Raw genomic sequence first — 26,502 nt, forward strand, 5'->3', positions numbered from 1 at the left:
TGTGTTTTCAATCCACTCCTGGTTGAGGTTGCAAAATACTGACTGAAATATACTGTGTGTGAACCCAGCCTCTGTCTGTACCTGTACTGTACTGCAGCCTGTCCTGCCTGTCCTAGTGCTGACTACGACTACGTTTAGCACAGTAGTGCTAGGACTGGCAGGGCAGGTTTTGGACAATACAGCAGGCTTTGCTCAGCTGAGGATGTGGCTGCCCATGCTAAGGAGAAAAGATCCCAGGCTCCTATCTGAAAGAAAAAAAAATTGAAAAATAAGGACACTTCAAAAATACATAACTTGATATATGTGTTATGATCTAAGCATTGTTACTAGAGATGAGCGTACCGGGTTTGGGTTCGTGTCGATCCAAACCCGAACGATCGGCATTTAATTAGCGGTGGCTGCTGAACTTAAATGCCGAAAGTTCGGGTTCAGATCGACTCGAGCATGCTCGAGGTTCGCTCATCTCTAATTGTTACCTGGTTTTGTTTTTTTATCTTATTTAAAATGGGGTTTCCTATTAAAGTGATGGCCCATCACTAGTGTGTGCCACCACCTTATGATTCATGGACATCCAACCTCTGGGACTCCCACCAATCCAATTGTAAGAACGAATTGCTGCTGCTGCATCCACTTCAACCTTGAGCACACTCGGGTTAGTCCGAACCCGAAACTTCTGAATTTGATTACTGGTGGCTGAATGTAGTTTTCTGACTTATTAGGGCTACATCCAACATCTTCAGACATCAGTAATCAAATGCAGAGTCTTCGGGTTTGGATAACCCCAAACATGCTTTAGGTTCGCTCATCTCTATTCACCAGTAAATCCCCTGCTACTTCAGTGTTCCCCATGGGATGTGCTGCAATGGCCGCCCATACACTGAGCATGTGCTGGAGTTGATCACTGGTCTCAGCGGTCTCATCCTACGTGTAGAACATGTGACCTCAGAGGGCAGCGATTGGCTGAAGCATCACATGCACTCTGTGCACTGGAGGTGAATTTAGGAGTAAAGGTTTTTCTTATGCAAAGAAAAAAGAACGTTACAATAGTGCAAGGAACTACCTAGAACAACTAATACTAAAAAAGTATAGCATAATGTCCAATTTCATGACTCCTGTCACGGTCTTGAATAATTGTTAATGCCCCATGGATGCCATCCTTATACTGAATGCAGACTTACAGCTGTGTGTTCTGATGGTAGGAAGTCATAGTGCCTGAAAATATGCAGCTGTAGGTTTAGTACTGTGATTATATGTTGCTGAAATTAGAAAATTAGAAATGTCTACCAATAATACTTTGTTCCAACATAGTACCTCATAACATAGGCCAAAAACTAATAACACTCTCCAACACATGTACATGGTACATAAAGCTTAAAGACCACAATGCACAAAAGGAGGAGACAGATGTGAGCCAATGTGCATTCAAATTAGCTTAGTTAAAAGAGAAGTCTGGCCATTTCTAAAAGCCGACAGCCTGCAGGGGAAGGGGGGAAACTGATTACAAGTAACAACTTACCTCTTCCCGAGCCGAGCAGTGAGTGCAGGACTCCAGCCGTGCTCCAGGACCTCCAGGGTGTCCACATCACAACCCGGCTGATGGACTGGCTGCTTAGCCAGTGACTAACTGCTGTGGGATACTGCTCCAGTCACTGATTGGCTGAGCGGCCAGTCCATCAGCTGGGACAGGCATTTCCCCCCTAAGTCGTGACGTCATCGGCAGGGGTCCCGAGGCCGGTCCCACCACTCACCGCAGGCAAGACGAGAGGCTCCTACTTGTAATCAATCCCCCCCCTCCCCTGACGGCTTTTGGAAATTGCCAGACTTCTCCTTTAAATCTTGGCTAACGGTTCCCATATAACTCTATATTTGCAGCTCACATTTCATTAATCTACAAGTTACGGTTCTTTGTTGTCGGACTTTAATCTTCTGGCTTCCAACTAAGGCAAAAATGTTGGTCCTTGGACTATTCATGCTGCCAAGAAAGCGCCTTCTATATCATATAAAATATTGGATGCTGTCTCTCCAGTTTCCTGCAAATAACCCTCCTGGATTTCGATGGTATGGGTGCTATCCACACCTGGGGGGCCTTTGATGGGTAAAAATTTGGCGAATCATGGTTATTTTCAGAAGTCCTACTGCTTATGAGCGTGCCACGTATCGCTTCTTCTACAACATGGCACTGTATGCCGAGTGATTTATTAGACTTGGAAATATTGGCCATAACTTTCTTGTTTTTGGTGCCGAAGACTGGATCAGTTTGGGTGGACTTATGAACCTGGCCTGGGAAAAAATCTGTCATAGTACCAATGGATCGGGTGTGGCTGGTGCGGACACCCTTTTTTATGAATCCTCGGCGATAAGGATGGTGATCTCTATTAGACTGATGTATGGGTAATTTTATAACCGTCACTGCAGTCTCTTCTGATAAGCTTTGTTCGGAATCAACATCAATCACGTCAGAAGGAGAAGCAATGGACACAGAGATTGTAGGACACGAAAGAATCGGGGAGCGAGCGTATAAATGATCGAAACGTTCGATGCCGGCAAAGCTGCATATTGGCTTCTCGTCCTTCTTGGCACTTTTGGATTTGGAGCTTTTATTGGTAGAGGATGCTGATGGAAATATGGTCGGCAGCGCATCCTTTCTCAAGCATCGCGTCGTTCCTCTGACTTCGTAACAGTCAAAACCGAAGTGTTTGGAGCAGATACGGAAAGCTCCTTTTGCGCTAAGGAAAATCTTTTGACACAAGGCGTCCACATCCCCAAAGTCCTGTGGTGTCTCCAGCAGCCATCTTCTTATTATATTTATATCTCTTGGAAAAGAATGGAGAACTAGATCCGGATCTTTAATTTTCCAGGAGCTGTTACATCCATTCACAATGCACGACGGCATGCTGTAAATAAATATAAATAGTTTGATTACATTCATACGGTTGCTAAAAAGTTAAAGGGGAACTGTCAGCAGGTTAGACGAATGTAACATGCGGATATTTCACTACTGCACAGGAGACATTGAGACTGCCATTACGGTGCAGTTAGTAGTTTGCTCTACAGGCCAATAGGACAGATAGGAGCACTGCCGCAAACCCATAGCGCCAATCCAGACTGCCCGCTCCACTGATTATAAATAGAGAGGGACGGGCCAGCTGGGGGGGGGGGGGGGAGGATCAGCACTATGGGGTTGGCAGTGCTCCTAATGGTCTTACTTGAACGTGGAGCAAACTACAAACTGCATCGGTACGGCGGAGCGTAAGAGACATACCTTCCTCCTCGGCGTCTCCTGTGCAATAGGGAGCTATCAGCAGGTTAGATTTGTTGAATACAAATAATACACCAGCACGTTTAGATAATCGCGGCTTCAATCATGGCATAATCCATAAATTATGGGTGGGAGCTGAAGAGGATTCTTTTTTCTGCCCATTACTTATGCACTATGCTTGGTCCTGGTAATGTACCTTAGTTCTGGTAATGAGCTTAGTTCTGATACTATATTTCTGGATGAAGCTTAGTCCTGGTACTGTACATATTACTGAGCTTTGTTCTGATACTGTATTTCTGTATGAAGCTTAGTCCTGGTACTGTACATATTACTGAGTTTTGTTCTGATACTGTATTTATGCACTAAGCTTAGTCCTGGTACTGTACATATTACTGAGCTTGGTTCTGGTACTGTATTTATGCACTAAACTTAGGGTACCATATGGAAGAGTATAATGGTGTTACTGTAAGTATTATGTAGTTATATTAATAGTGAGACAAACTTGGGTATTTATAGGAATGAGACAAGTTCAGAAAACGTATAGGATAACATTATTACAGTTATTTACATTAGATTAATAAGTGCATTTGGAATATTTTAACTGTAGGTTATTGGGGTATGAAAACATTTTTGCCGTATGCTGCACCACCAGCACCCGACCCACCCCTGGGTGCAGGAAGCCATGCCCTGACTACCAATTAGGAATCAATTCTGCATCTCACTCTAAGACTCACGACTGTCTAAGGTCTATGGAAACCATGGTGATCCTATCTCAGTTTCCTTAGTAACATCAAAGCCTCCCCCTTGACAAGTGTGGGTCGTAGGGACTGGAGTTTTCTCACGAAAAACAATGAAGAACAGAGTTTTCTCAGACTTTAGACAGGAAGCTCAAGCTGCCTTTTTTATGTTTTACTAGAAAATGTACCCGGCGCTGCCCGGGTATAAAGTGTCAGTGTCCTGTATACCTGCAGGGTCGTATTTACCATTAGGCACCCATGGTCTGGTGTGTAGGGTAGCACCTTGCAGAGGGGCAGTACCCTCCTGTTCAGACTTGCCAGAAAATCTGGTGTCTTTTCGAGGGGGGTATGGCGGTATTGGTCTGGTATAGCGGTGTTTTCCAGTCACAGTATGGCGGTATTGGTCAGGTCTGGTATGGCAGTGTTATTCAGTCACAGTGTGTCGGTATTGGTCATGACTGGTATGGCGGTGTTATCCAGTCACAGTATGGCGGTATTGGTCAGGTCTGGTGTGGCTGTGTTATCCAGTCACAGTATGGCGGTATTGGTCAGGTCTGGTATGGCAGTGTTATTCAGTAAAGTGTGTCGGTATTGGTCATGTCTGGTATGGCGGTGTTATCCAGTCACAGTACGGCGGTATTGGTCAGGTCTGGTGTGGCGGTGTTCTCCAGTCACAGTATGGCGGTATTGGTCAGGTCTGGTATAGTGGTGTTATCCAGCACAGTATGGCGGTATTGGTCAGGTCTGGTGTGGCAGTGTTACCCAGTCACAGTATGGCGGTATTGGTCAGGTCTGGTATGGCAGTGTTATCCAGTCCCAGTATGGCGGTATTGGTCAGGTCTGGTGTGGCGGTGTTACCCAGTCACAGTTTGGTATACCTGTCCTGTAGTGCCCTGTATATACATGTACTGTATAGATGGAGTAGGGGGTCCTGTATACATGTACAGTATTGATGGAGTAGGAGGTCCTGTATATACATCTACTGTATAGATGGAGTAGGGGGTCCTGTATACATGTACAGTATAGATGGAGTAGGGGGTTCTGTATATATGTACTGTATAGATTGAGTAGGGGTTTCTGTATATACATGTACTGTATACATGGAGTAGGGGGTCCTGTATATATATATATATATATGTACTGTAGAGATGGAGTAGGGGGCCCTGTATATACATGTACTGTATAGTTGGCGTAGGGGGTCCTGTATATACATGTACTGTATAGATGGAGTAGGGGGTCCTGTATATACATGTACTGTATAGATGGAGTAGGGGGTCCTGTATATACATGTACTGTATAGATGGAGTAGGGGGTCCTGTATATACATGTACTGTATAGATGGAGTAGGGGGCCCTGTATATACATGTACTGTATAGATGGAGTAGGGGGGTCCTGTATATACATGTACTGTATAGATGGAGTAGGGGGTCCTGTATATACATGTACTGTATACATGGAGTAGGGGGCCCTGTATATACATGTACTGTATAGATGGAGTAGGGGGCCCTGTATATACATGTACTGTATGGATGGAGTAGGGGGTCCTGTATATACATGTACTGTATGGATGGAGTAGGGGGCCCTGTATATACATGTACTGTATAGATGGAGTAGGGGGCCCTGTATATACATGTACAGTATAGATGGAGTAGGGGGCCCTGTATATACATGTACTGTATGGATGGAGTAGGGGGCCCTGTATATACATGTACTGTATGGATGGAGTAGGGGGTCCTGTATATACATGTAATGTATAGATAGAGTAGGGGGTCCTGTATATACATGTACTGTATAGATAGAGTAGGGGGCCCGGTATATACATGTCCTGTATAGATGGAGTAGGGGGTCCTGTATATACATGTACTGTATAGTTGGAGTAGGGGGTCCTGTATATACATGTACTGTATAGATGGAGTAGGGGGTCCTGTATATATATGTACTGTATAGATGGAGTAGGGGGTCCTGTATATATATGTACTGTATAGATGGAGTAGGGGGTCCTGTATATATATGTACTGTATAGATGGAGTAGGGGGTCCTGTATATACATGTACTGTATAGATGGAGTAGGGGGTCCTGTATATACATGTACTGTATAGATGGAGTAGGGGGTCCTGTATATACATGTACTGTATAGATGGAGTAGGGGGTCCTGTATATACATGTACTGTATAGATGGAGTAGGGGGTCCTGTATATACATGTACTGTATAGATGGAGTAGGGGGTCCTGTATATACATGTACTGTATAGATGGAGTAGGGGGTCCTGTATATACATGTACTGTATAGATGGAGTAGGGGGTCCTGTATATACATGTACTGTATAGATGGAGTAGGGGGTCCTGTATATACATGTACTGTATAGATGGAGTAGGGGGCCCTGTATATACATGTACTGTATAGATGGAGTAGGGGGTCCTGTATATACATGTACTGTATAGATGGAGTAGGGGGTCCTGTATATACATGTACTGTATAGATGGAGTAGGGGGTCCTGTATATACATGTACTGTATAGATGGAGTAGGGGGTCCTGTATATACATGTACTGTATAGATGGAGTAGGGGGTCCTGTATATACATGTACTGTATAGATGGAGTAGGGGGCCCTGTATATACATGTACTGTATAGATGGAGTAGGGGGTCCTGTATATACATGTACTGTATAGATGGAGTAGGGGGTCTACCAGTTATTACTGTGGATGTTGTCAGGCAGCTTCCCTAGCAACCATTGCTCCCTGTGAAAAAGAAAGCAGTAATTCTATTGGTTGCTAAGGCTCCAACTGCCGTGTCTGCTGCAGCTAATTATATCACCTGTGTTTGCAGTGAGGAGATTTTCCAATTCATCTCTATGGGGCGCCTCTCTTTCCCCTCCCCCTCCCCTCCTGTACATCTGGCGGGGACGGGACCTTCGCAATAACCTTCCCGGGCACCCAATGTATCTGTGTGCCAAATTTGGGGTCAAACGGTTCAGGCGTTTGGAAGTCTATAGAGGACAGACAGACAGACAGAGAGACAGACAGACAGACAGAGACAGACTTTGATTTTTATGATATAGATAGCATTCTGTCCCATTGGATTTAACAAGGAATTTCATATTTACCAAAAGAAATTAACTTAATAGCCACATGAAAACAAAAATCTATAAACTGAACAAGAAAGTTACGGAAAATGTGCAGAATGGCCTATTTGATGCTTCTTTTAAGGGGTACTCCGGTGAAACAAAATTGTTTTAAATCAACTCATGTCAGAAAATTATATAGATTTGTAAATTACTTCTATTTAAAAAATCCCAAATCTTCTAGTACTTCCAGCTGCTGTATGTCCTGCAGGAAGTGGTGTATTCTTTCCAGTCTGACACTGTGCTCTCTGTAGGACCTGTGTCTGTGACAGGAATTATCTAAAGCAGTAGCAATTGCCATAGAAAACCTTTTCTGCTCTGGACAGTTCCTGGAACGCACAAAGGTGGCAACAGAGAGCACTGTGTCCTGCAGGACATACAGCCGCTGAAGGTTTTTAAAGAGACTCTGTACCCACAAACTGCCCACCCCAAACCACTTGTACCTTCGGATAGCTGTTTTTAATCCAAGATCTGTCCTGGGGTCCGTTTGGCAGGTGATGCAGTTATTGTCCTAAAAAACAACTTTTAAACTTGCAGCCCTGTGCCCAACGGCCGTGGCCTAGAGTATCTGTGCCCTAACTTAGCACTACCACTCTGTTCCTCCTCCTTACCCTCTTCATCATTAGGAATGACACTGGCAGGATATTTCCTATTCCTCTGCAGTGTACACTGCACAGGTGCCTTAACGATCCAGCCCATGTGCCGTGCTCACACAGCTGATTAATAGGAGAAAATCTGCCTGGAGCATTCCTAATGATGAGGAGGGCGGGGAGGAGGGATGGAGGGCTTGTGCTAGCCTAATGCATAGTCACTCTAGGCCATGCCAGTTAGGCACAGGGCTGCAAGTTTGAAAGTTGTTTTTTTAGGACAATAACTGGATTAAAAGCAGCTATCCGAAGGTACAAGCGGTTTGGGGTGGGCAGATTGTGGGTACAGAGTCGCTTTAAACAGTAGTCATTTACAAATCTGTATAACTTTCTGACACCAGCTGGTTTGAAAACAATTTTGTTTCACTGGAGTACCCCTTTAAACTCTAGATAACGTTAATTGCAAACCATCTAGTAGATATGGGGTGTCTATGCATTTTAATGATAGGAGAGATGGGTGGAAAACTCACAGGTCAGTATATTTTTCAGGCTGCGTTCACACTACGTATATTTCAGTCAGTATATTTCAGTCAGTATTGCAACGAAAACCAGGAGTGGATTAAAAACACAGAAAGGATCTGTTCACACAATGTTGAAATTGAGAGGATGGCCGCCATATAACAGTAAATAACGGCCATTATTTCAATATAACAGCCGTTGTTTTAAAAATAACAGCAAATATTTGCCATTAAATGGCGGTCATCCACTCAATTTCAACATTGTGTGAACAGAGCCTTTCTGTGTTTTTAATCAACTCCTAGGTTTTAGTTGCAATACTGACTGAAATATACATATACTGACTGAAATATACGTAGTGTGAACGCAGCCTGAAGCTGGGTTCACACTATGTATATTTCAGTCAGTATATTTCAGTCAGTATAGCAACCAAAACCAGAAGTGGATTGAAAACACAGAAAGGCTATGTTCACATAATGTTGTAATTGAGTGGATGGCCGTCATTTAATGGCAAATTTTTGCTGTTATTTTAAAACAACGGCTGTTATATTGAAATAATGGAAGTTATTTACCATTATATGACGGCCATCCACTCAATTTCAACATTATGTGAACAGATCCTTTCTGGGTTTTCAATCCACTCCTGGTTTTGGTTGCTATGAGGACCTGACTTGAGGACCAAATACTGCCTGAAGTATACAGTGTGTGAACCCAGCCTGAGGCTGGGTTCACACTACGTATATTTCAGTCAGTATTTTGGTCCTCATATTGCAACCAAAACCAGGAGTGGATTGAAAACACAGAAAGGCTCTGTTCCCACAATGTTGAAATTGAGTGGATGGCCGCCATTTAATGGCAAATATTTGCTGTTATTTTAAAACAACGGCTGTTGTATTGAAATAATGGCCGTTATTTACTATTATATGGCGGCCATCCACTCAATTTCAACATTGTGTGAACAGAGCCTTTCTGTGTTTTTAATCCACTCCTGGTTTTGGTTGCAATATGAGGACCACAATACTGACTGAAATATACGTAGTGTGAACCCAGCCTAACTCAGCAAATTTGAGTCCGCTATTTTTCATTAGCAATTCGCAAATTTCCATCCGTACTGCATCCGTATTTTTTGCTGATCTGCAAAAAGTGTGTGGTTAATAATAACCTAGTCACTATCTGCGGATTGCAGATCTATGTTTTTTTCAGATTGCATCCGCAAAAATATGGATCCCATAGGGTTCTATTGTGATCTCTCTTTTGAGGCAGGCGCTATGATCCAAGCTTTTCTCTGCTCTCCATTGCTAAAGCAGTATATGGAATTGCCCTAAGTCCCATAGACTTGCATTAACATTCACTTGCAATGCAAATCTATGGGACTGCCAGCAATTACATACTGTATACTGCTCACTTTAGTGGCAGAGAACTATTTTGCTGTGGTTTTGAGCAAGGATCCTGCTGCCTGCCCTAAATTCTATCCGGGTCTCCAGTCCTCCGGCTGCTGCTGTAGCTGGATGGGCAAGCAGGATGCTGGATCATAAGCGGCGCAGAAGGTAAGTATGTACTGCTTATGATCTGGAAACTGACAGCACTGACAAAGGCATAACTGTGCTGTCAGTTTCCCTTTGCTAGCGGCCACACATGTCCTGTTTACACAGTAAGACGTGTGGCCGATAACAATAAACTTTAAAATGTGATCAGCTGAGGATCAGACATTTCCCTCGTCTGCAGTTTCTAGCAACGTTCCTGGCCGATCACTGGCTTGTGTAAAAGGCCCTTAAACCTGGTTTCCCTTCTCATTTTGTGGGACAGAAGATGCTTGAGGTCTCAGCAGGACCCAGCAACAAATGAAAAATACTTAATAAGTTAAAAGCATGCCCTCTAAGGGCCTATTCCACAGGACCGATCAACAGTGTAAATGAGCGCCAATCTGCTAGATGGTCGCTCGTTTACTGGGCCTATTCCACAACCCGATGATCGTTTAGCGAGGGCTGCAGGTACATGGTTGCAAATGTCCTTGCAGCATACATTACCTAGCAGGGCTTCTCCTCCGCTCCGTCTTCCTCCCAGGGTCCCGCGGCGCAGCATCAACTCCACAGCGGTCCCGGCCAGTGATTGGCTGAGCGATCTGACAGCTCAGTCAGGCCGCACCCAAGCTGATGCTGTGCCGCAGGACCCGGGGAGGAAGACGGAGCGGAGGAGAAGCCCTGCTAGGTAATGTATGGTGCTTCTCAAATCGTTGGTTGCCCACTGCGCACCACTATTTCACAAAGCGATGCGCGGTGGGTGACCTAAATAAACGATCAGCCAATGACACGATCATCGGCTGATCGTTTTCTCTATTCCACCGAGCGATAATCGGACGATTCCGGACGATTATCGCTCCGTGGGATAGGCCCCTAAGGCTGGGTTCACACTGTGTTTTTGCAATCCGTTTAACGTATACGTTTTATAGAAAAAAAGGATTCAATTATGTGTCATCCATTTGGATCCGTTTTTCCATTGACTTCCATAATAATAATAATAATAATAATAATAATAATAATAATAATAATAAAAAAAAAAAAAAGAAGCGAAACGGAAGCGTTCCTGATTGGTCCATGCTGAACACACACCCCTTCCCCATTGCTGTCATGTGACCACACAGACCTCTGGCAGCAGCCCTGCTTCTCTATTCTAGCCTGTAGTACTACGCTACTGCATTATTGGGATCTGCAGTTCCATCCTGTATCTACAAACTGCGGCTGTTTTTCAGGTTTATGCAGTTACAATACATTATACACCACATGCTGATTGCTATATTGTACAGTAACTTATAATATCACATATCCAGCTGTTTCTCATTGTTTGTTTCATTAAAATTAAATTTGCTTTGATTTAAGAGTGGATTTGGATTACAAGCACGGTCCCACAACGAATTATGCTTGTAATCCAAGGCACCACTGTACTTGTTTTCGAGTATTCGATCAAAAATGCCGTAAAAATTTGATTCCTCTTTTACCTTTCCTGGTGTTTTTTTTTTTTTAACCAATAACTATGCAGGGGGGGGGGGTGTGGAACAGGCACTAGGAGCACACAGGAAGTGAAAAAAAAGCATCTACATTCATTGGCTGGCTAAGCCAGGTGACCTTCAGAATAAAAGAATAGTGGTTTTTAGATTTGTGTTCAGATGCTACTTGGAGCTAGACAGGGAGACGGTGTGTAGCTGGGACAGTTAGGTGTTAGGTGATTTTAGGCAGGAGGGAACCCCAAAAGCCCTTGTTAGGGCTAAAATTATAGATAGCAGAGCTTCATCACACATATCTACAGCTATTAAACCGGCTAGCAGCACATGAGTGTGTACAGATAGGCAGGCAGCTGGAGTGCACTGTGAGGAATAGGTTGCAGTGTATCTACTTAGTGAAAACTTTAGATATAGGATATACAGCTGTATACTGAGAGTGTGCCAAAAATTATAATGGTACTACTGTTTTGCATTCTGTGTGTAACATTAACCACTGACATGCCTGTTGAGTGAAGGCATTTCTAAAAAATCATATATCAGGTATATAATAATTTTTAATTTTAAATAATAATTTTAATAATAATAATAATTTTCATAATTATAATGCTGACACTTTATCAAATTGAACAGCCATTGGATTGACCCAGAGTTTATTTCTCCACCGGTGGAAAGCAGCAAAACATGAAGTGCCATGTCTGCTGAAGCTCCTTTCCTCCTCAACCACCATATAAACGGGCCATTTTTAAAAAATCTTTAAGGGTACAAACCCACTTGACGTATTTACTGCGTGAATCAGTCTTAAAAATAAGCAGGCAAAACGCAGGTTGGCTTTATACGATTGTTCTGCATTAAAATACGCAATTGCGTATTTTTGAAGCGTGAAGCTTGTTGTTAGCAAAGCATCAGTTGTTAACAACCTGTGTTAAAAACGCATGTAGCTTCATGCTTCAAAAATACGCAATTGCGTATTTTAATGCAGAACAATCGTATAAAGCCAACCTGCGTTTTGCCTGCTTATTTTTAAGACTGATTCACGCAGTAAATACGTCAAGTGGGTTTGTACCCTAAAGGTGCGATGACAACAGACTCACACATTTTTTTAGAGGGCTCATCTCAAGGGCCATGCATAGAATTTTTTTCCGGGGGCTTACCTCAAGGGCATCAAGATCAATTTTTGAAAGGTCTCATTTCTAACTTGTCTAACTCCATTTTTGAAGGGCTCAACTTATCAACTTATTTTTTGTCACTGCTCATCCCAATTGGTATTCTTAAATTTGGTGCCTTCTGGCTTTCCTACCTCCAATAATTAGCCTCTCATGCACAATTGCATCAGGGTGTGGGGAAAAAACTTGGCATTTCAACTTTCAATCAGAATCTTGCTATTTTAGGAGGATCCATGTATTGCCCATCTCATACCATTTTATTTCTGGATACAAACTTGTTTAGGGTGTCCTCTAACTTCCTTTCATTTTGTAGCTGTTTCAAAGGCAGAGTTTAAAGAGAACCAATCATGGCCGAAATTCAAAATTTTTTTTTTTTTGCTAATTAGCTGTACATTTAAATTTTATTAAAGGGAACCAATCACACACAAATTGGCCATAAAGATAAGGAAACGTGCTGGTACATCAGCCAGCACGCTTCCTAACCATCCCCCTGTCCCCTCCGTCCCATGAACATTCAGCCCGCAAAGTTAGTTTAATAGTGTCCCGCGCTGTATGCAAATTACCATCTAAGTAGTCAAGGTGGGCGGGCAGCTGGTCAAGTAGTCACGGTGGGCGGGGGCTTCGTCATGTAGTCACAGGCTCCTGGGCCGCCTCCGGTGCTGTAATCACGCCCCTCCGGGCGTGTTGTAAAGCGGCTCCTGGTGACGTCACTTGGGGGGGCTGGCATTGCACGTCGGCCACGCCGACGTCTTTACTAAGCTGCGCATGCGCAGTACAGTGGGTGAAGCCGCTGCTGTACTACGCCGCGCAAGCGCAGTACAGCAGCGTCTTCTCAGGCTGCACTGCGCATGCGCAGCTTAGTAAAGACGTCGGCGTGGCCGGCGTGCAATGCCAGCCCCCCCGAGTGACGTCACCAGGAGCCGCTTTACAACACGCCCGGAGGGGCGTGATTACAGCACCGGAGGCGGCCCAGGAGCCTGTGACTACATGAGGAAGCCCCCGCCCACCGTGACTACTTGACCAGCCGCCCGCCCACCTTGACTACTTAGATGGTAATTTGCATACAGCGCGGGACACTATTAAACTAACTTTGCGGGCTGAATGTTCATGGGACGGAGGGGACAGGGGGATGGTTAGGAAGCGTGCTGGCTGATGTACCAGCACGTTTCCTTATCTTTATGGCCAATTAGTGTGTGATTGGTTCCCTTTAATATTTGCAAATACACTTAATTATTTTTATAACTGTATTTTTGAGATATACACACTTTACTTTCCTGTCTCGCGCCGGCTCTTTTCAAAAGAGCCGGCGCGAGACAGGAAGCTCTCGTCATGCAGAGTGGCAGCAATGCCGGGGGCGCCGCAATATTGATGACGTCACTTTGCGTTCCACCGCTGGAACGCAAGTGACTAAATTAAGATGGCGGCGCCCGGCAGCGGACAAGAGGATTGGGTAAAGTATAAGATACAGACTGCAAAGGCAGTCTGTACCTTCATAAATAGACAAAATGAAGATACAGACTGCCTTTGCAGTCTGTATCTTATACTTTACCTCATCCTCTTGTTCGGTACAGCAAGGCCAGCCGCCGCCATCTTGAATATGTCACTTGCGTTCCAGCGGTGGAACGCAAAGTGACGTCATCAAGATGGCGGCACCGGCCTTACTCCACCGGAACAAGTGGATTAGGTAAAGTATAAGATACAGACTGCAAATGCAGTCTGTATCTTCATAAATAGACTTCATAAAGATACAGACTGCATTTGCAGTCTGTATCTTATACTTTACCTACTCCTTTGTTCCGGTGCAGTAATGCCGGGGCACCGCCATCTTGATGACGTCACGCTGGAACGCACGTGCGTTCCAGCGTGACGTCATCAAGATGGCGGCGCCCCGGCATTACTACACGGAAGAAGAGGATTAGGTAAAGAATAAGATACAGACTGCAAAGGCAGTCTGTATCTTCAGGAATAGACTTAGGGAGAGAGGACCTTTAATAATAGGGACAGTGATTTTTAGGTGATAGGTTCTCTTTAAACACACCTGGGATAAACATACATCTATTCTAAGATAATAAGAAAGAAAATACTAAAAGGGCAGACTGGATGGACCCAGTGGTCTTTTTCTGCCGACAATCTTCTATGTTTCTATGTATATACCTCTCCTGACCCCCCCCCCCAGTATATAGTATATATACCTCTCCTGTCCTCCCCAGTATATACACCTCCCCTGTCCCCCAGTATATAGTGTATATACCTTTCCTGCCCTCCCAATATACAGTATATACACCTCCCCTGTCCCCCCCCAGTATACAGTATATATACCTCTCCTGTTCCCCCAGTATACAGTATATACACCTCCCCTGTCCCCCAGTATATACTCCTCCCCGGTATATACACCTCCCCTGTCCCCCAGTATATACTCCTCCCCGGTATATACACCTCCCCTGTCCCCCAGTATATAGTGTATATACACCTCCCCTGTCCCCCAGTATATAGTGTATATACCTCTCCTGCCCTCCCAGCATACAGTATATACACCTCTCCTGTCCCCTCAGTATATACTCCTCCCAGGTATATACACCTCCCCTGTCCCCCAGTATATAGTGTATATACCTCTCCTGCCCTCCCAGTATACAGTATATACTCCTCCCCTGTCCCCCCCAGTATACAGTATATACACCTCCCCTGTCCCATCAGTATACAGTATATACACCTCCCCTGTCCCATCAGTATACAGTATATACACCTCCCCTGTCCCCCAGTATATAGTGTATATACCTCTCCTGCCCTCCCAGTATACAGTATATACTCCTCTCCTGCCCTCCCAGTATACAGTATATACACCTCCCCTGTCCCCTCAGTATATACTCCTCCCCGGTATATACACCTCCCCTGTCCCCCAGTATATAGTGTATATACCTCTCCTGCCCTCCCAGTATACAGTATATACTCCTCCCCTGTCCCCCCCAGTATACAGTATATACACCTCCCCTGTCCCCTCAGTATATACTCCTCCCCGGTATATACACCTCCCCTGTCCCCTCAGTATATACTCCTCCCCGGTATATACACCTCCTCCCCGGCGCACTCACCTCCCGGGCACACCTCACCGCCTCCCTCCCTGTCTCCGCCGTCTTTGTGCCGTCTCCCGTCACACATCCCGTCCGTCCCTTTCCGCCCCGGGTTTTGGCCTCCCCTCCTCCGTCATCTCTCCTCCCCTCACACGGTGCGGCATCTTCCCGAGCTCCATTGCGGATTGTGCTGGGCCCGCGCCATATTGTAGGAGCCGAGCACCAGGAGCCCGCAGCCCGCAGCCTCAGCCCGGACAGCCCGCAGCCCCGTGAGTATGGAGCCCTAGACCGCCCGGTGGTGTAGGGATCGGGCCGCCGCTACGTGCGGTGCCGGGGGGAGGAGGAGGATGCCGCCATTGTCTGTGTGATGCCGGGAGGTTACAGCACAGGACAATGAGAGCGGCCATAGATGTGCTGGACATAGCGATCGCTGCCTGATCCGGTACAGTGTGTCACCACAATGCAGCGTCTCTCCTCATGTAGTGACCGCCGAGACCTATATATATATCCTCCTGTTACCGGGGGGCGGGGCTAACAGAATACCGCGACCTGTCCTACGGGGATCACCTTGTAAAATGCCACCGACAACGGCCTCAGAAACTAACGGGTCTCTGCTTCCCTTAACAACCAATCACAGCGCAGCTTTTATTTCCCCGGAGCTGAATTTGACCTGAAAGCTGCGCTGTGATTGGTTGCCATCGGCAACAGCAGTGTCTGTTTTACCATTCTGAGGAGGAGGACAGGAAACCGAAGGCTGGACGGACTCTGTTGCCCATAGCAACCAATTAAAGCTCAGTTTTCAAAATGAAAGCTGCAATGTGATTGATTGCTATGGGCAACAGAGTTTTGTTATGGACAGTTTAAGGCTAGGGTCACACTACGATTTTCAAATGGTTACGTTTATTGTACCGAAAAAAAACTGGGTCAACCGCTTTTGGTGTACGGTAAAATTAAAAAAAAAATTTAAAGAAGCGTTCATTTGAAGCTTTTTAAAATTTATTTATAATGGAAGTTGATGGGAAAACAGAATGCCACACGATTGCATCTGTTTTTAACAATTGTTTTTGTGTCTGTGCCCCCCCCCCCCCCCCCCCCCCCCCAATTAAATGGATATGTTAAATAGGCAGCAAAAACAAGTGTGAGCCTAGCCAAAAGCCCCTATTACATAAGGTGATGGGGAGAGTAAGTGAGCGCCAACATGTCAGGTTAGCGCTCTCTTGCTCCTCGTTCCCCCGCCTGCTGTCGGTGCTATTACACGCACCAACAGCGAGCGAGGAGGAGCTACCTGGGCGATCGTCATGGAGGGACAGCAGCAGATCGTTGCCGTTTCAGCCCGTTGAAAGACAACGATCAGCCGACATCGTGCATGTCGGCTGATCGTTGTCTTCTATTACACAAAACAAGTATTGGCCGGATACGGCCGATAATCGCTTCGCTGTAATAGGGCCTTAAGGCTGGGTTTATACAACGTTTTTGCAAACCGTTTTTTTTTTTTTCATCAGCTTTTGCAAAAATCTCATGCATCCGTTTTGATCCGTTTTTCCATTGAGGCTACATTCACACGTCCGTTGTTCTGTCCGCAATTGTGGACAGAACATAAAACCTAGGGTATTCAATGGCAAAAAAAGGACATGTCGTAATGCGGACCGGTTGCGCTATGCTAATGAAGCGGCAATGTAGTGCTCCATGAAGCACGGAGCATTACAGATGCATATTCATAGTACGGTCCACGGTCACGGGCTGCACTACGGATGTGTGAATGTAGCCTGACTTCCATTATAATAAAAGGATCAAAACACATCCATTTTTTTTTTTTAACGTACACAAAAACATAGCTGACCTTTTGTGTACGATAAAAAAAAAAAATTGTTTTGATCCTTTTTTCTTTCTTTTTTTTTTTAAATGGAAGTCAATGGAGAAACAGATCCAAGCGGATGCACACAAATGCAAAAAAAAAAAAAAAAGATTGCAAAAACGTAGTGTGAGCCCTGCCTTATTTAGCTGTTGCAAAACTTCAGTTCTCATCATAATGGGAGTTGCAGTTTTGCAACAGCTGGAGGCGCTGCGATAAGAGCAGATACAATGGCCGGTGCTGTCATGTGTGGCCGTGCCCTGCAGTATATGTCATCCCTCCAGCCAGTAATGGCTTGGGGAACAAAGAGTCCTTAGAAAGAAGAGAGCAGCTGCATGTACCATACATCTCCTTCCAGCCACCTTAGCTTTCCTTAAAGGGGAACCTATCATTTAAACAAACTTCTTGAATACCCATCAGGATCCCCTCCCCCTATTGAAACATCCAGATTTCAAGATAGCTCTAGATGCGGAACTTTGCATGCCCTGCATGGAAGCCCGGTCTAGCACTTGGGCAAGTGCCGCAGGTTGCTGACGCTGGCCCCTTTAACTGTACGCACTCCTAATCAGGAGCACATACAGTTAAATTTGGCGTTGTGTTTGACAAGGCCGGGAGCCATTTCTTCCCAGCCCTGTAAATCACCCTTCTGGTTGGAGGCAGCATTATGTCTCCAGCCATAAGTGGCCGCTCTCTCCCCCAGCGCTGCAGTGAACGAGTGATGCCTCTTATGCTCTTGCAGAGCCAGAAAACAGAGGGAAAAGCCTGCTGGGAGAACTGGTGCAGCTGTGCAGCAGGTGAGTATGCGTCTTTTTCTTCTTTTTTCTTTTTTTCAGATCCTAACTTACGATCAGGAAACACTGATGGCTTACTGACCAGTGTTTCCTAACCGTAAAAACGGCCACGGTCACGTGAAGAGTTGTAACACAACTGTAGTTTTTTTTTTTTTTTTTTTTTTTTTAATTATTTTTGCAGATTTCTCTGCTGGAAAATGAATTAATGTTTAAAGTTAAAGACAGAGAAAAACAAACCCCCATTCTACCCTACCATGGCAACACTTTCCTGGTCTATACCTGGCCTCTAGTGATTCCATAGCTTATCCACACGTGAAATGGTTACGTACATCACCATACTTCATTGTAGGAGGCCGGGTGTACAGAGACATCCTGATGAACCAGCAAAGCATTGCTATGGGAGAGCTAGGGGATCGATAAGGATAGCCTCACACTTTCCCACAGTCTGACGTAGTGAGACGCGTTGCCAAGAAAACCTTCCCACACCTGACATATTCTGTGCACAAGTCCTATTGCCGTAATTAGAATAAGGCTTGTACACAGAATTTGCTGGGCGTGGGACCGTTGCCTCGGCAACCCGACCACCTGGCGAGAGCCGCTTCTCTCTACGCCAAACTGTGAAAGCAACATGGCGGTGATCCTTCAGCATATGTTATAGTATATGTAAATCTTCCCATTACATTATAAAACTTGCAGACTACCACTATGCTTCATTATAATGCAGACAACAGAAGTAATCCGTAAGCCTACTATATATCATAGAAGGCGGATAAAAATGGATGTTACACATAAACACTAGAGATGAGCGAATCCACAGTAGAAAGGAAGCGATTTGAAGTCTGCTCCGCTCCCTGACACTCCTCCTCCCCAAGTGCTAGAAAAAGATGGATCCAGTCCTGGGAAACTGAGAAGATTCCCAGGACTGGATCCATCTTTTCCTAGCACTTGGGGAGGAGCGGCAGGGAGTGGAGCAGACTTCAAACCCCCGCAACATCTGTTTGTGGATACTTACAGACCTAATGACTTCCTTTGGCGGTATAATGGGTCTTACAGATTCTGGCTCTGTGACAAACATGGTTGTCAAAGAAATCAAAGGGACCTATACTGTCAGCAATTGCGGTTTGTATGCGGACCTGAGTAGCTCTTACCCTGCCGATGTTTAGTCCTGTTTTTTAATGTACATCAAACTAACGGGTCTTCCGGTCTGTTTTTTCCCTCCAGTGACCATGTCTCAGGCTGTTCAAACCAACGGAGCTCAGCCGCTGAGTAAGACATGGGAGCTCAGCCTGTACGAGCTGCAGCGGACACCACAGGTAGTCACCCCCAGATTCCCTACAACATTGCCCGTCCATATGTTTTTGGTTTTTTTTACGCTTCTGTTTACACAGTCCCTTGTCTGTTATCAGGAAGCCATTACAGATGGCCTGGAGATTGTGGTGTCCCCAAGAAGCCTCCACAGCGAGCTGATGTGTCCCATCTGCCTGGACATGCTGAAGAACACCATGACGACTAAGGAGTGCCTGCACCGCTTCTGTGCCGACTGCATCATAACCGCTCTCAGGAGTGGGTAAGTACTCACAGGGGCTTGTTACCTTACTGTTACTGGATACTTTACACCACCTTTCTAGTTGGTCGTTAACCTGGATATGATATTTAGCTAAATTAAAAAGGTATTCCAGTATCAATTTTAATCAGGAGCATTAAAATGATGGGATGATAAAAAATAAGACTCTCCTATTTCAGTCCCCTGCAGCTCCCATTTATGTCTCTGCTCATTGCCACTGTCAAGTTGAATCTTCCCAGCAGGACCTTTCTTTCATTAGTGTCCTATCTCATTGATTGACTGGGAAGACTTGCCCCTGAAGCAGTAAATAGGGGCATTAGAAGTAACTGGATTGGGATTGGCAGGGAACCAGGGTAGACAATTTTTTTTTTTTTGAAAAATGTCATTACACTGCAATATCTGTTTTGCCTTTGTGAGATTCATTCATGATGTGGGTTATATTAGTAGTAAGGGACCACATTAAATAATACCATATGCCTTACATTACCGTCTGACGAATCCATCAATTTAGGCAGTAATAACCATCCAATGACCATCCAGTATGTATGGAGGTCACCCAGCTATGCTGGATCCTTCTTTTCTTAAAGCTGGGTTCACACTACGTTTTTGCAATCCATTTTTTTAAATCAGTTTTTTTGCAAAAAAAGATGAAAAACATATAGAAAAAAAATGGATGCATGTGTGTGCATTCGTTTTGATCCGTTTTTTCCGTTGACTTCCATTATAAAAAAAAAAAAGGGGGGGGGGGTCAAAACGCATCCGTTTTTTTACAGAAACAAAAACGTGGTCGACCTCATTTTTGTGTCCGTCAAAAAACTGATCCCTTTTGATCCCTTATTTATTTATTTTTTTATAATGAAAGTCAATGGACTGTGTGCATCCGTTTTTCATTCGTATTTTGGGAAAAATGGATTGCAAAAACCAGCCTAAGGGACCTATTACACCAACAGATTATCTGACAGATTTTTTTAAAGCCAGGAATGGACTATAAACAGAGAACAGATAATAAAGGAAAGACTAATGGCCCTATTTCACGGGTCGTCTAGAGGAGCAAACGAGCGCTTTCAGCACTCGTTTGCTCCTCGTTCCCCGCTCGCTGCCGCCGCCATTCAACTCGGATGCAGCGAGCGGGAGGGGCGTCGGGGAGCTGCCCGGGTGATCGCTGATCGTCCGGGCAGCCCATAGGATACAGCAGCGTCTGCTGCCGATGCTCCTATTCAACGGAGCGACGACAGCAGATCGTTGCTGTATTAGTCGCTTGTTTTTCAACATGTTGAAAAACAAGCGACTGCAACGATCACCCGACATGAACGATGTCGGCTGATCATTGCACTCTATTCCACGGGACGATTATCGTCCGTAGCGGCCGATTGCGGCCGAATACGGATGATAATCGTTCCGTGGAATAGGGCTTTAAGATTTCTTCCCTTTTCAAATCCACTCCTGGCTTTGGCTTAAAGAAATCTGTTGGTGATAATCTGTTGGTGTAATAGGGAGGTGGCATGCAGCAATTTAGGGCCCTATTACACCAACAGATTATCTGAAAGATTTTTGCAGCCGAAGACAGGGATATAAACAGAAAACAGGTTCTAAAGGAAAGACTGAGATTTCTCCTCTTTTCAAACCTATTCCTGGCTTTGGCTGTAAAAAATCTGTCAGATATGTTGATGTAATAGAGCCCCTAACAATAAACAATTGCAAACTACATAATTTATCGTTCACCGAAAAATGTTCCCCATATTACACAGAACAATAGTCATTAGTTAAGATAGTTACTACGATCGTTTACTCCATTTGATCCCAGCAAATGAACGATCGATGTGGAATTAGGGTCCATTTACACAGGAAGATTATCACTGGAATGGATTTGAAAAGAGAAGAAATCTCAGGCTTTCCTTTATGTCCTGATCTCTGTTTATAGTCTGTTTCTGGCTTTGGCTTCAAATCTTTGGCAGATAATCTTTCTGTGTAAATGGACCCTTATGGTGTGTTTACACAGGCAGATTTATCTGACAGATTTTGGAAGCCAAAACCAGGAATGGATTTGAAAAAAGGAGAAATCTCAGTCTTTCCTTTATGACCCGTTCCCTGTTTAGGTCCGTTCCTGGCTTTGGCTTTAAAAATCTGTCAGATAAATCTGCCTGTGTAAATGCACAATTACACTGAACGATTAGCAATGATTTTGGCGTCGGCACCAAATGAACAATATTTCGCTGATCATTTGCTTGTTGCCTGTATTTGCGCAAAACAATTCTCGTTTAAATTCGAACAATATAACGATAGTTCGCACAATAATCGTCCCGTGTCACTCCTCTCTCTGAATCTGAACACATGCACACTCAGCCAAGTCAAGTGTGCAAAAGTGTGGTGGACAGAAATGATAATAATGAGGGAAAAATGATTTTTTTTTTCTTTTAAATTCATATTGTTTTACTGCTTCACATAAAGTTTTAAAAAAGTTATAATTTTCTAACACATTCTACAGTTAGTTTTCCTGTAGTTTTTTATTTATTTATTATTATTCATTGGCACCATGTTGGTTTTTACACAGCTTTTTGTTTCTTCTCATCCTGTCTTATGGTAGGTAAGGTGGGGGAAAAAAGTGTTCATTATTTGTAAGGGTATGTGAACACTTAGGAATAGGTCAGGAGTTTAAAGCTCTCAATTTCCACTTGAAATTCAAGTAAAATATGAACAGAACAATGTCCCTTTGTGTTCAATGGGATTTCCATTTCGTCGTCCATACAGCAGAATTTTCAAGCAGAATTTTCTGCCCTGAATCCGCTTTCCACCCAAAAAATTGACAATTCTTAGGATAGATTCAGCTAGAGGAATCCCATAGAAGTCAATGGGGCTTGAATTCTGCTCAAATTCTGCCAGAGCTCAATAGGTGAATAATTTCAAGCAGAAACCTTTCCTATTCAATTCCTCACCTATTCCTCAGTGTGCACATACCCAAAGGGTGGGTTCACACTGAGGAATCTGGGCAGATTCTGCCGCTCGCGCCCACCTCCACCTGTGCCAAAAACTCCCTTTCTATGGTCGGGTGGATTCCGCCGTCCAACCAAAAGAATTGAAATGTCAATTTTTTGAGTGGATAGCGGAATCTGCCGGACCATAGAAGGGCGTCTATAGCTCGGGCAGAAATGCACGTGAGTGGTGGAATCTGCGGCGGAGGATCCACCCGGATTCCTCAGTGTGAACTCATACAAAATAAGCCTACCCTCTCCTTAGGGCCGTTCACATGTTCCGCACATGGACAATGTGCTATGGACCAAAATCACAGAACTCCTGGCATCATGATTCATTATGATGCTGGAAGTTCTGATTTAGTTTAAAGCATAATTGAAAACATTAAATATCAACAGCACAAGCGATTTTAAGAAACTCTGTAATAGGTTTTATGTACTAAAAGAGTTTCCTTCTGGACTGAAAAAGCAATCTCCCAGCCTCCCCCCTCACTGCAGAAGCTGCAGGATTTCTGTCTCCATTATGTGGCTATGGAGAGGGTAGGGGCTGTTAGGAGTGACTGAGCACGGAGCAGTCCTGCACAGCACAACACCCTGCAATCTTCTCTCAGTAAGTTCATAGATAAGCACTGACCTTTCTGACACCTGAATTTAGAGTTTTAGGTGCCCAGAGAGTCTACAAACAGCTGACCTTCATGTCACCTCTTCCTGCTCCCTCGGCCCCTCAGCCCCTCCCCCCTTCATAGGCTTACAATGGAGAGAGCAGAGCCGTCTTCACTGGCTTCTCTGTAATGAAGACGTGTTTGCCTGATAATGCACAGATAAGAAGTCAGGGGGGGAGGCTGGGAGATTGCTTCTTGAGTACAGAAGGAGGCTTTTTTGGCTGATGAAACCTATTACATAGTTTCTTAAAATCGCTTATACTACTGATTTCTGCAATAAAAAAAACATGACAGTTACGCTTTAAATCTTCCCACTACAGTACAACACAAAGATTGAAACTAATTCAGTGCTCCCGGCATCATCGTGAATGATGATTCTGTTCCGCAGCCTGTGTACGGAACATGTGATTGACCCCTTAGATGCTGCAGTTTCCAGAAGCATCCGTAGGTTTTTTTTTAATTCCCCTTAGGGTTAAATCCTTTTATCCCTAGGGTTAAATGGCCTTAGTCGGAGTTGGTTCTGAACTCACGCGTTGCAGCAGGTTGTTAACTGTATGTAATAGCGGACAGGTTTTGTAGTTGATGGGGGGGGGCTCTATTCCTGAGCCTCTACCATAACTGTACATCAAGCCTCAGTGTACACTTATGTCATTGTGCAGGAAGACGCTAAATCACTATTGCTTTTATGTCTTACACAATTGTCATCCATTTCTATCAGGAATAAGGAATGTCCGACGTGTCGTAAAAAACTGGTGTCCAAAAGATCACTGCGCCCAGACCCAAACTTCGATGCCCTGATCAGTAAGATCTACCCGAGCCGAGATGAATATGAAGCTCATCAGGAAAGGGTTTTGGCCAGGATCAGCAAACACAACAACCAGCAAGCGCTGAGCCACAGTATTGAGGAGGGCCTCAAAATCCAAGCAATGAACAGGTAATGCCGGCCCGAGCGCATGCTATACACTGTATGTTGTCTGTTGATTCCTCCTTCTCCATTTCTTAGATCCTAGTCATGTCGATTTGTATTCGTGCAAAACGGTCTATGTAAATGCAGTGAAATACCGCTAGAGTCCGTCCTTTTATGTTTCCTATTTTTCTAGAATCCACTCCTGCCTTGGGCTCCAAAAAAGAAAAAAAAAAATGTTTTTTGTTTTTTAAAAAAAAAATTTTTTCCCTTCCAAAAATGGCTAAACCTAATTTCAGATAAGCTTAAATAAATCCGCGATTTCTTTTCACTTATATTCTGGCTGCAAATCTTGGCTCTATAGGATCAATGAGGATTTATAGATCAGGTCTTTAGGCTTGCGCTGCATCGGCGACCTCCACGAAGCCCCAGATCTCTGTGTAGGCCCAGTCTCAGACCTAAGGTTGGGCCAGGACTTGCAGCCATATTATACTTGTCTTAAACTCACCTATATGTGCCAGTGCTGGACACAGTTACCAAGTCAGTAAGTATATTCAACGTTTTTAGCAATAACATCCAGGAGCTCAGTTATTGTCTTTGTTTGTCTTTATTTGATGTGTATTTCTACACATTAAAGGGAGTCTGTCAGCTCTATATCATGCTCAGGTGTCATAGAGGTATTGCTAAGCTGCAGCATGCACGCCTCCTCTCTCCACCACTTTTCTCTGCCTTAACTAATTCACATACAAGGTTCAGTGCTGAAAACTAGAGATGAGCAAACCTCGAGCATGCTTGAGTTCATCCAAACCCGAGCGTTCGGCATTTGATTAGCGGTGGCTGCTGAAGTTGGATAAAGCCCTAAGGCTATGTGGAAAACATGGATATAGTCATTGGCTGTATCCATGTTTTCTAGACAACCTTATAGCTTTATCCAACTTCAGCAGTCCCCGCTAATCAAATGCCGAACGCTCGGGTTCAGATGAACTCGAGCATGCTTGATATTCTACTACTCTACTAAAATCCAAGCCCTGTACATCAATCATGCAGGAGGGGTGGGGGAGGAAGGAGGCATGCATGCTGCAGCTCAGCAGTCCTTCGCTGACATTTGAGCATGCTGTAGAGCTGACAGATTACCTTTAAGGCAGTCGATGAGAAAAATATCTCCATAATATGATGCAATGGACTACCATGTTTTTATGTTTTGGATTGTCACAGGTATAATTTGGGTCTCTTATTATGGATCCATACAAGGATCTGTAATATACGGCCTATAAAACCACAAAACATTGCTTCTCAGACAAAGTAAACTACTGGTATACAGTATATCCCCTTTGAGATGAATGCACCGGTATCTGCTGAGGTATCTTCTGTTTTGTGCTGTGTACAGGGAGAGGAGAACATTCTAAGCTGCTTACCAGTTTCTTCTTCTGGAAAATAAACAAACCGCAGGAGAAGAACATTATGGTAAGCCAATTTAGAATTTTCTCTTTTTAGCATCAAAAAACATTCATGTAGGTGCAAAAAAAAACCACACGTACTTTAGGCTCTTTTCACACCTGCAGTGCAGGAGAATCCATCAAAAGAAAGGATAAGCAGAATAAAGGACTCCAATGGGATCGGTCGGGCAGCGTTGGTGTCCATCATGATCTATCTTAATTCTATCTTTCTGCTTCTATGGCGGAACAAAAAATGTAATCAGTGCAGATGTTAATAGATAAATGCCTGATAAATGTGATCTTAAAGGGGTATTCCGCTGAAACATAACTTTTCAAATATAGTTGCCCATTGTGAGTAAATAACAAGGCGTATTCTTACCTTACTGTGCTTCCCAGGTGTCCTCCTACAGCATATTCAGAACCCAGCCGAGACAATCCCACCTCTACTTCCGAGACGGGGGCGACAGCTCTTACAGCCAATCACAGTGATGAAGAGTCCATCTCGGAAAGGGAGGCGGGATTGTTTGGCCGGGGACTTGAACATGCCATAGGAGGACACGGGTGGGTGGAAGCCAGCATGGAAAGGTAAGAATACGCTGTTTATTTCCCCACCATGGGCAGCTGTATTTGCAAAGTTATGTTTGAGTGGAATACCCTTTTAAATGCTTAAAGGGGTATTCCACTCAAACATAACTTTTCCTATGTTGCTGCCCATGGTGAGACTAACTATTAATTCCATACTTGTTGTTATCTATTCAGTCTCCTTCCTCCAGTTCTCAACTGCTGCTTTCTGCTTAACCCCTTGCCCCAAAATGACGTCCTGGGACGTCATGAAATGCCAGTGCTTAATGCATCATGACGTCCCAGGACGTCAT

The 26,502-nt window shown here is 44.4% G+C and overlaps 2 protein-coding genes across 9 annotated transcripts in view; one reads left to right on the forward strand and one right to left on the reverse strand.

Annotated features, from left to right (window-relative positions):
• On the reverse strand, nt 1–16,067 carry LOC138788984 (uncharacterized). Of its 4 annotated transcripts, none has more exons than XM_069967448.1 (2): nt 16,017–16,067; nt 1–2,894 (listed from the first exon to the last, which is right to left on the reverse strand). In XM_069967448.1, exon 2 carries the CDS (start codon nt 2,891–2,893, stop codon nt 1,991–1,993), a length of 903 nt encoding a protein of 300 aa, XP_069823549.1. In that variant the 5' UTR covers nt 2,894; nt 16,017–16,067; the 3' UTR covers nt 1–1,990. The 4 variants fall into 4 exon arrangements, with proteins under 4 accessions (XP_069823549.1, XP_069823547.1, XP_069823550.1 ...); XM_069967446.1 differs by lacking the exon at nt 16,017–16,067 and adding an exon at nt 15,471–15,899; XM_069967449.1 differs by lacking the exon at nt 16,017–16,067 and adding an exon at nt 12,945–13,039.
• The window catches only part of RNF2 (ring finger protein 2), a 21,678-nt gene continuing 10,817 nt past the window's right edge, over nt 15,642–26,502 (forward strand). The window contains exons 1-5 of one of the 5 annotated variants that reach the window (XM_069967444.1): nt 15,700–15,718; nt 18,041–18,095; nt 19,314–19,405; nt 19,499–19,659; nt 24,006–24,221. In XM_069967444.1, the coding sequence (XP_069823545.1) occupies nt 19,319–19,405; nt 19,499–19,659; nt 24,006–24,221 (464 nt within the window). In that variant the 5' untranslated portion in view covers nt 15,700–15,718; nt 18,041–18,095; nt 19,314–19,318. Of the gene's footprint in view, nt 15,892–17,345; nt 18,096–19,128; nt 19,406–19,498; nt 19,660–24,005; nt 24,222–26,502 lie in introns of those variants that run through there. The other 4 variants (XM_069967442.1, XM_069967443.1, XM_069967440.1 and 1 more) reach the window with 4 other exon arrangements.

Source organism: Dendropsophus ebraccatus, chromosome 4 (assembly GCF_027789765.1).
Source record: "Dendropsophus ebraccatus isolate aDenEbr1 chromosome 4, aDenEbr1.pat, whole genome shotgun sequence".
Taxonomy (NCBI): Eukaryota; Metazoa; Chordata; class Amphibia; order Anura; family Hylidae; genus Dendropsophus; species Dendropsophus ebraccatus.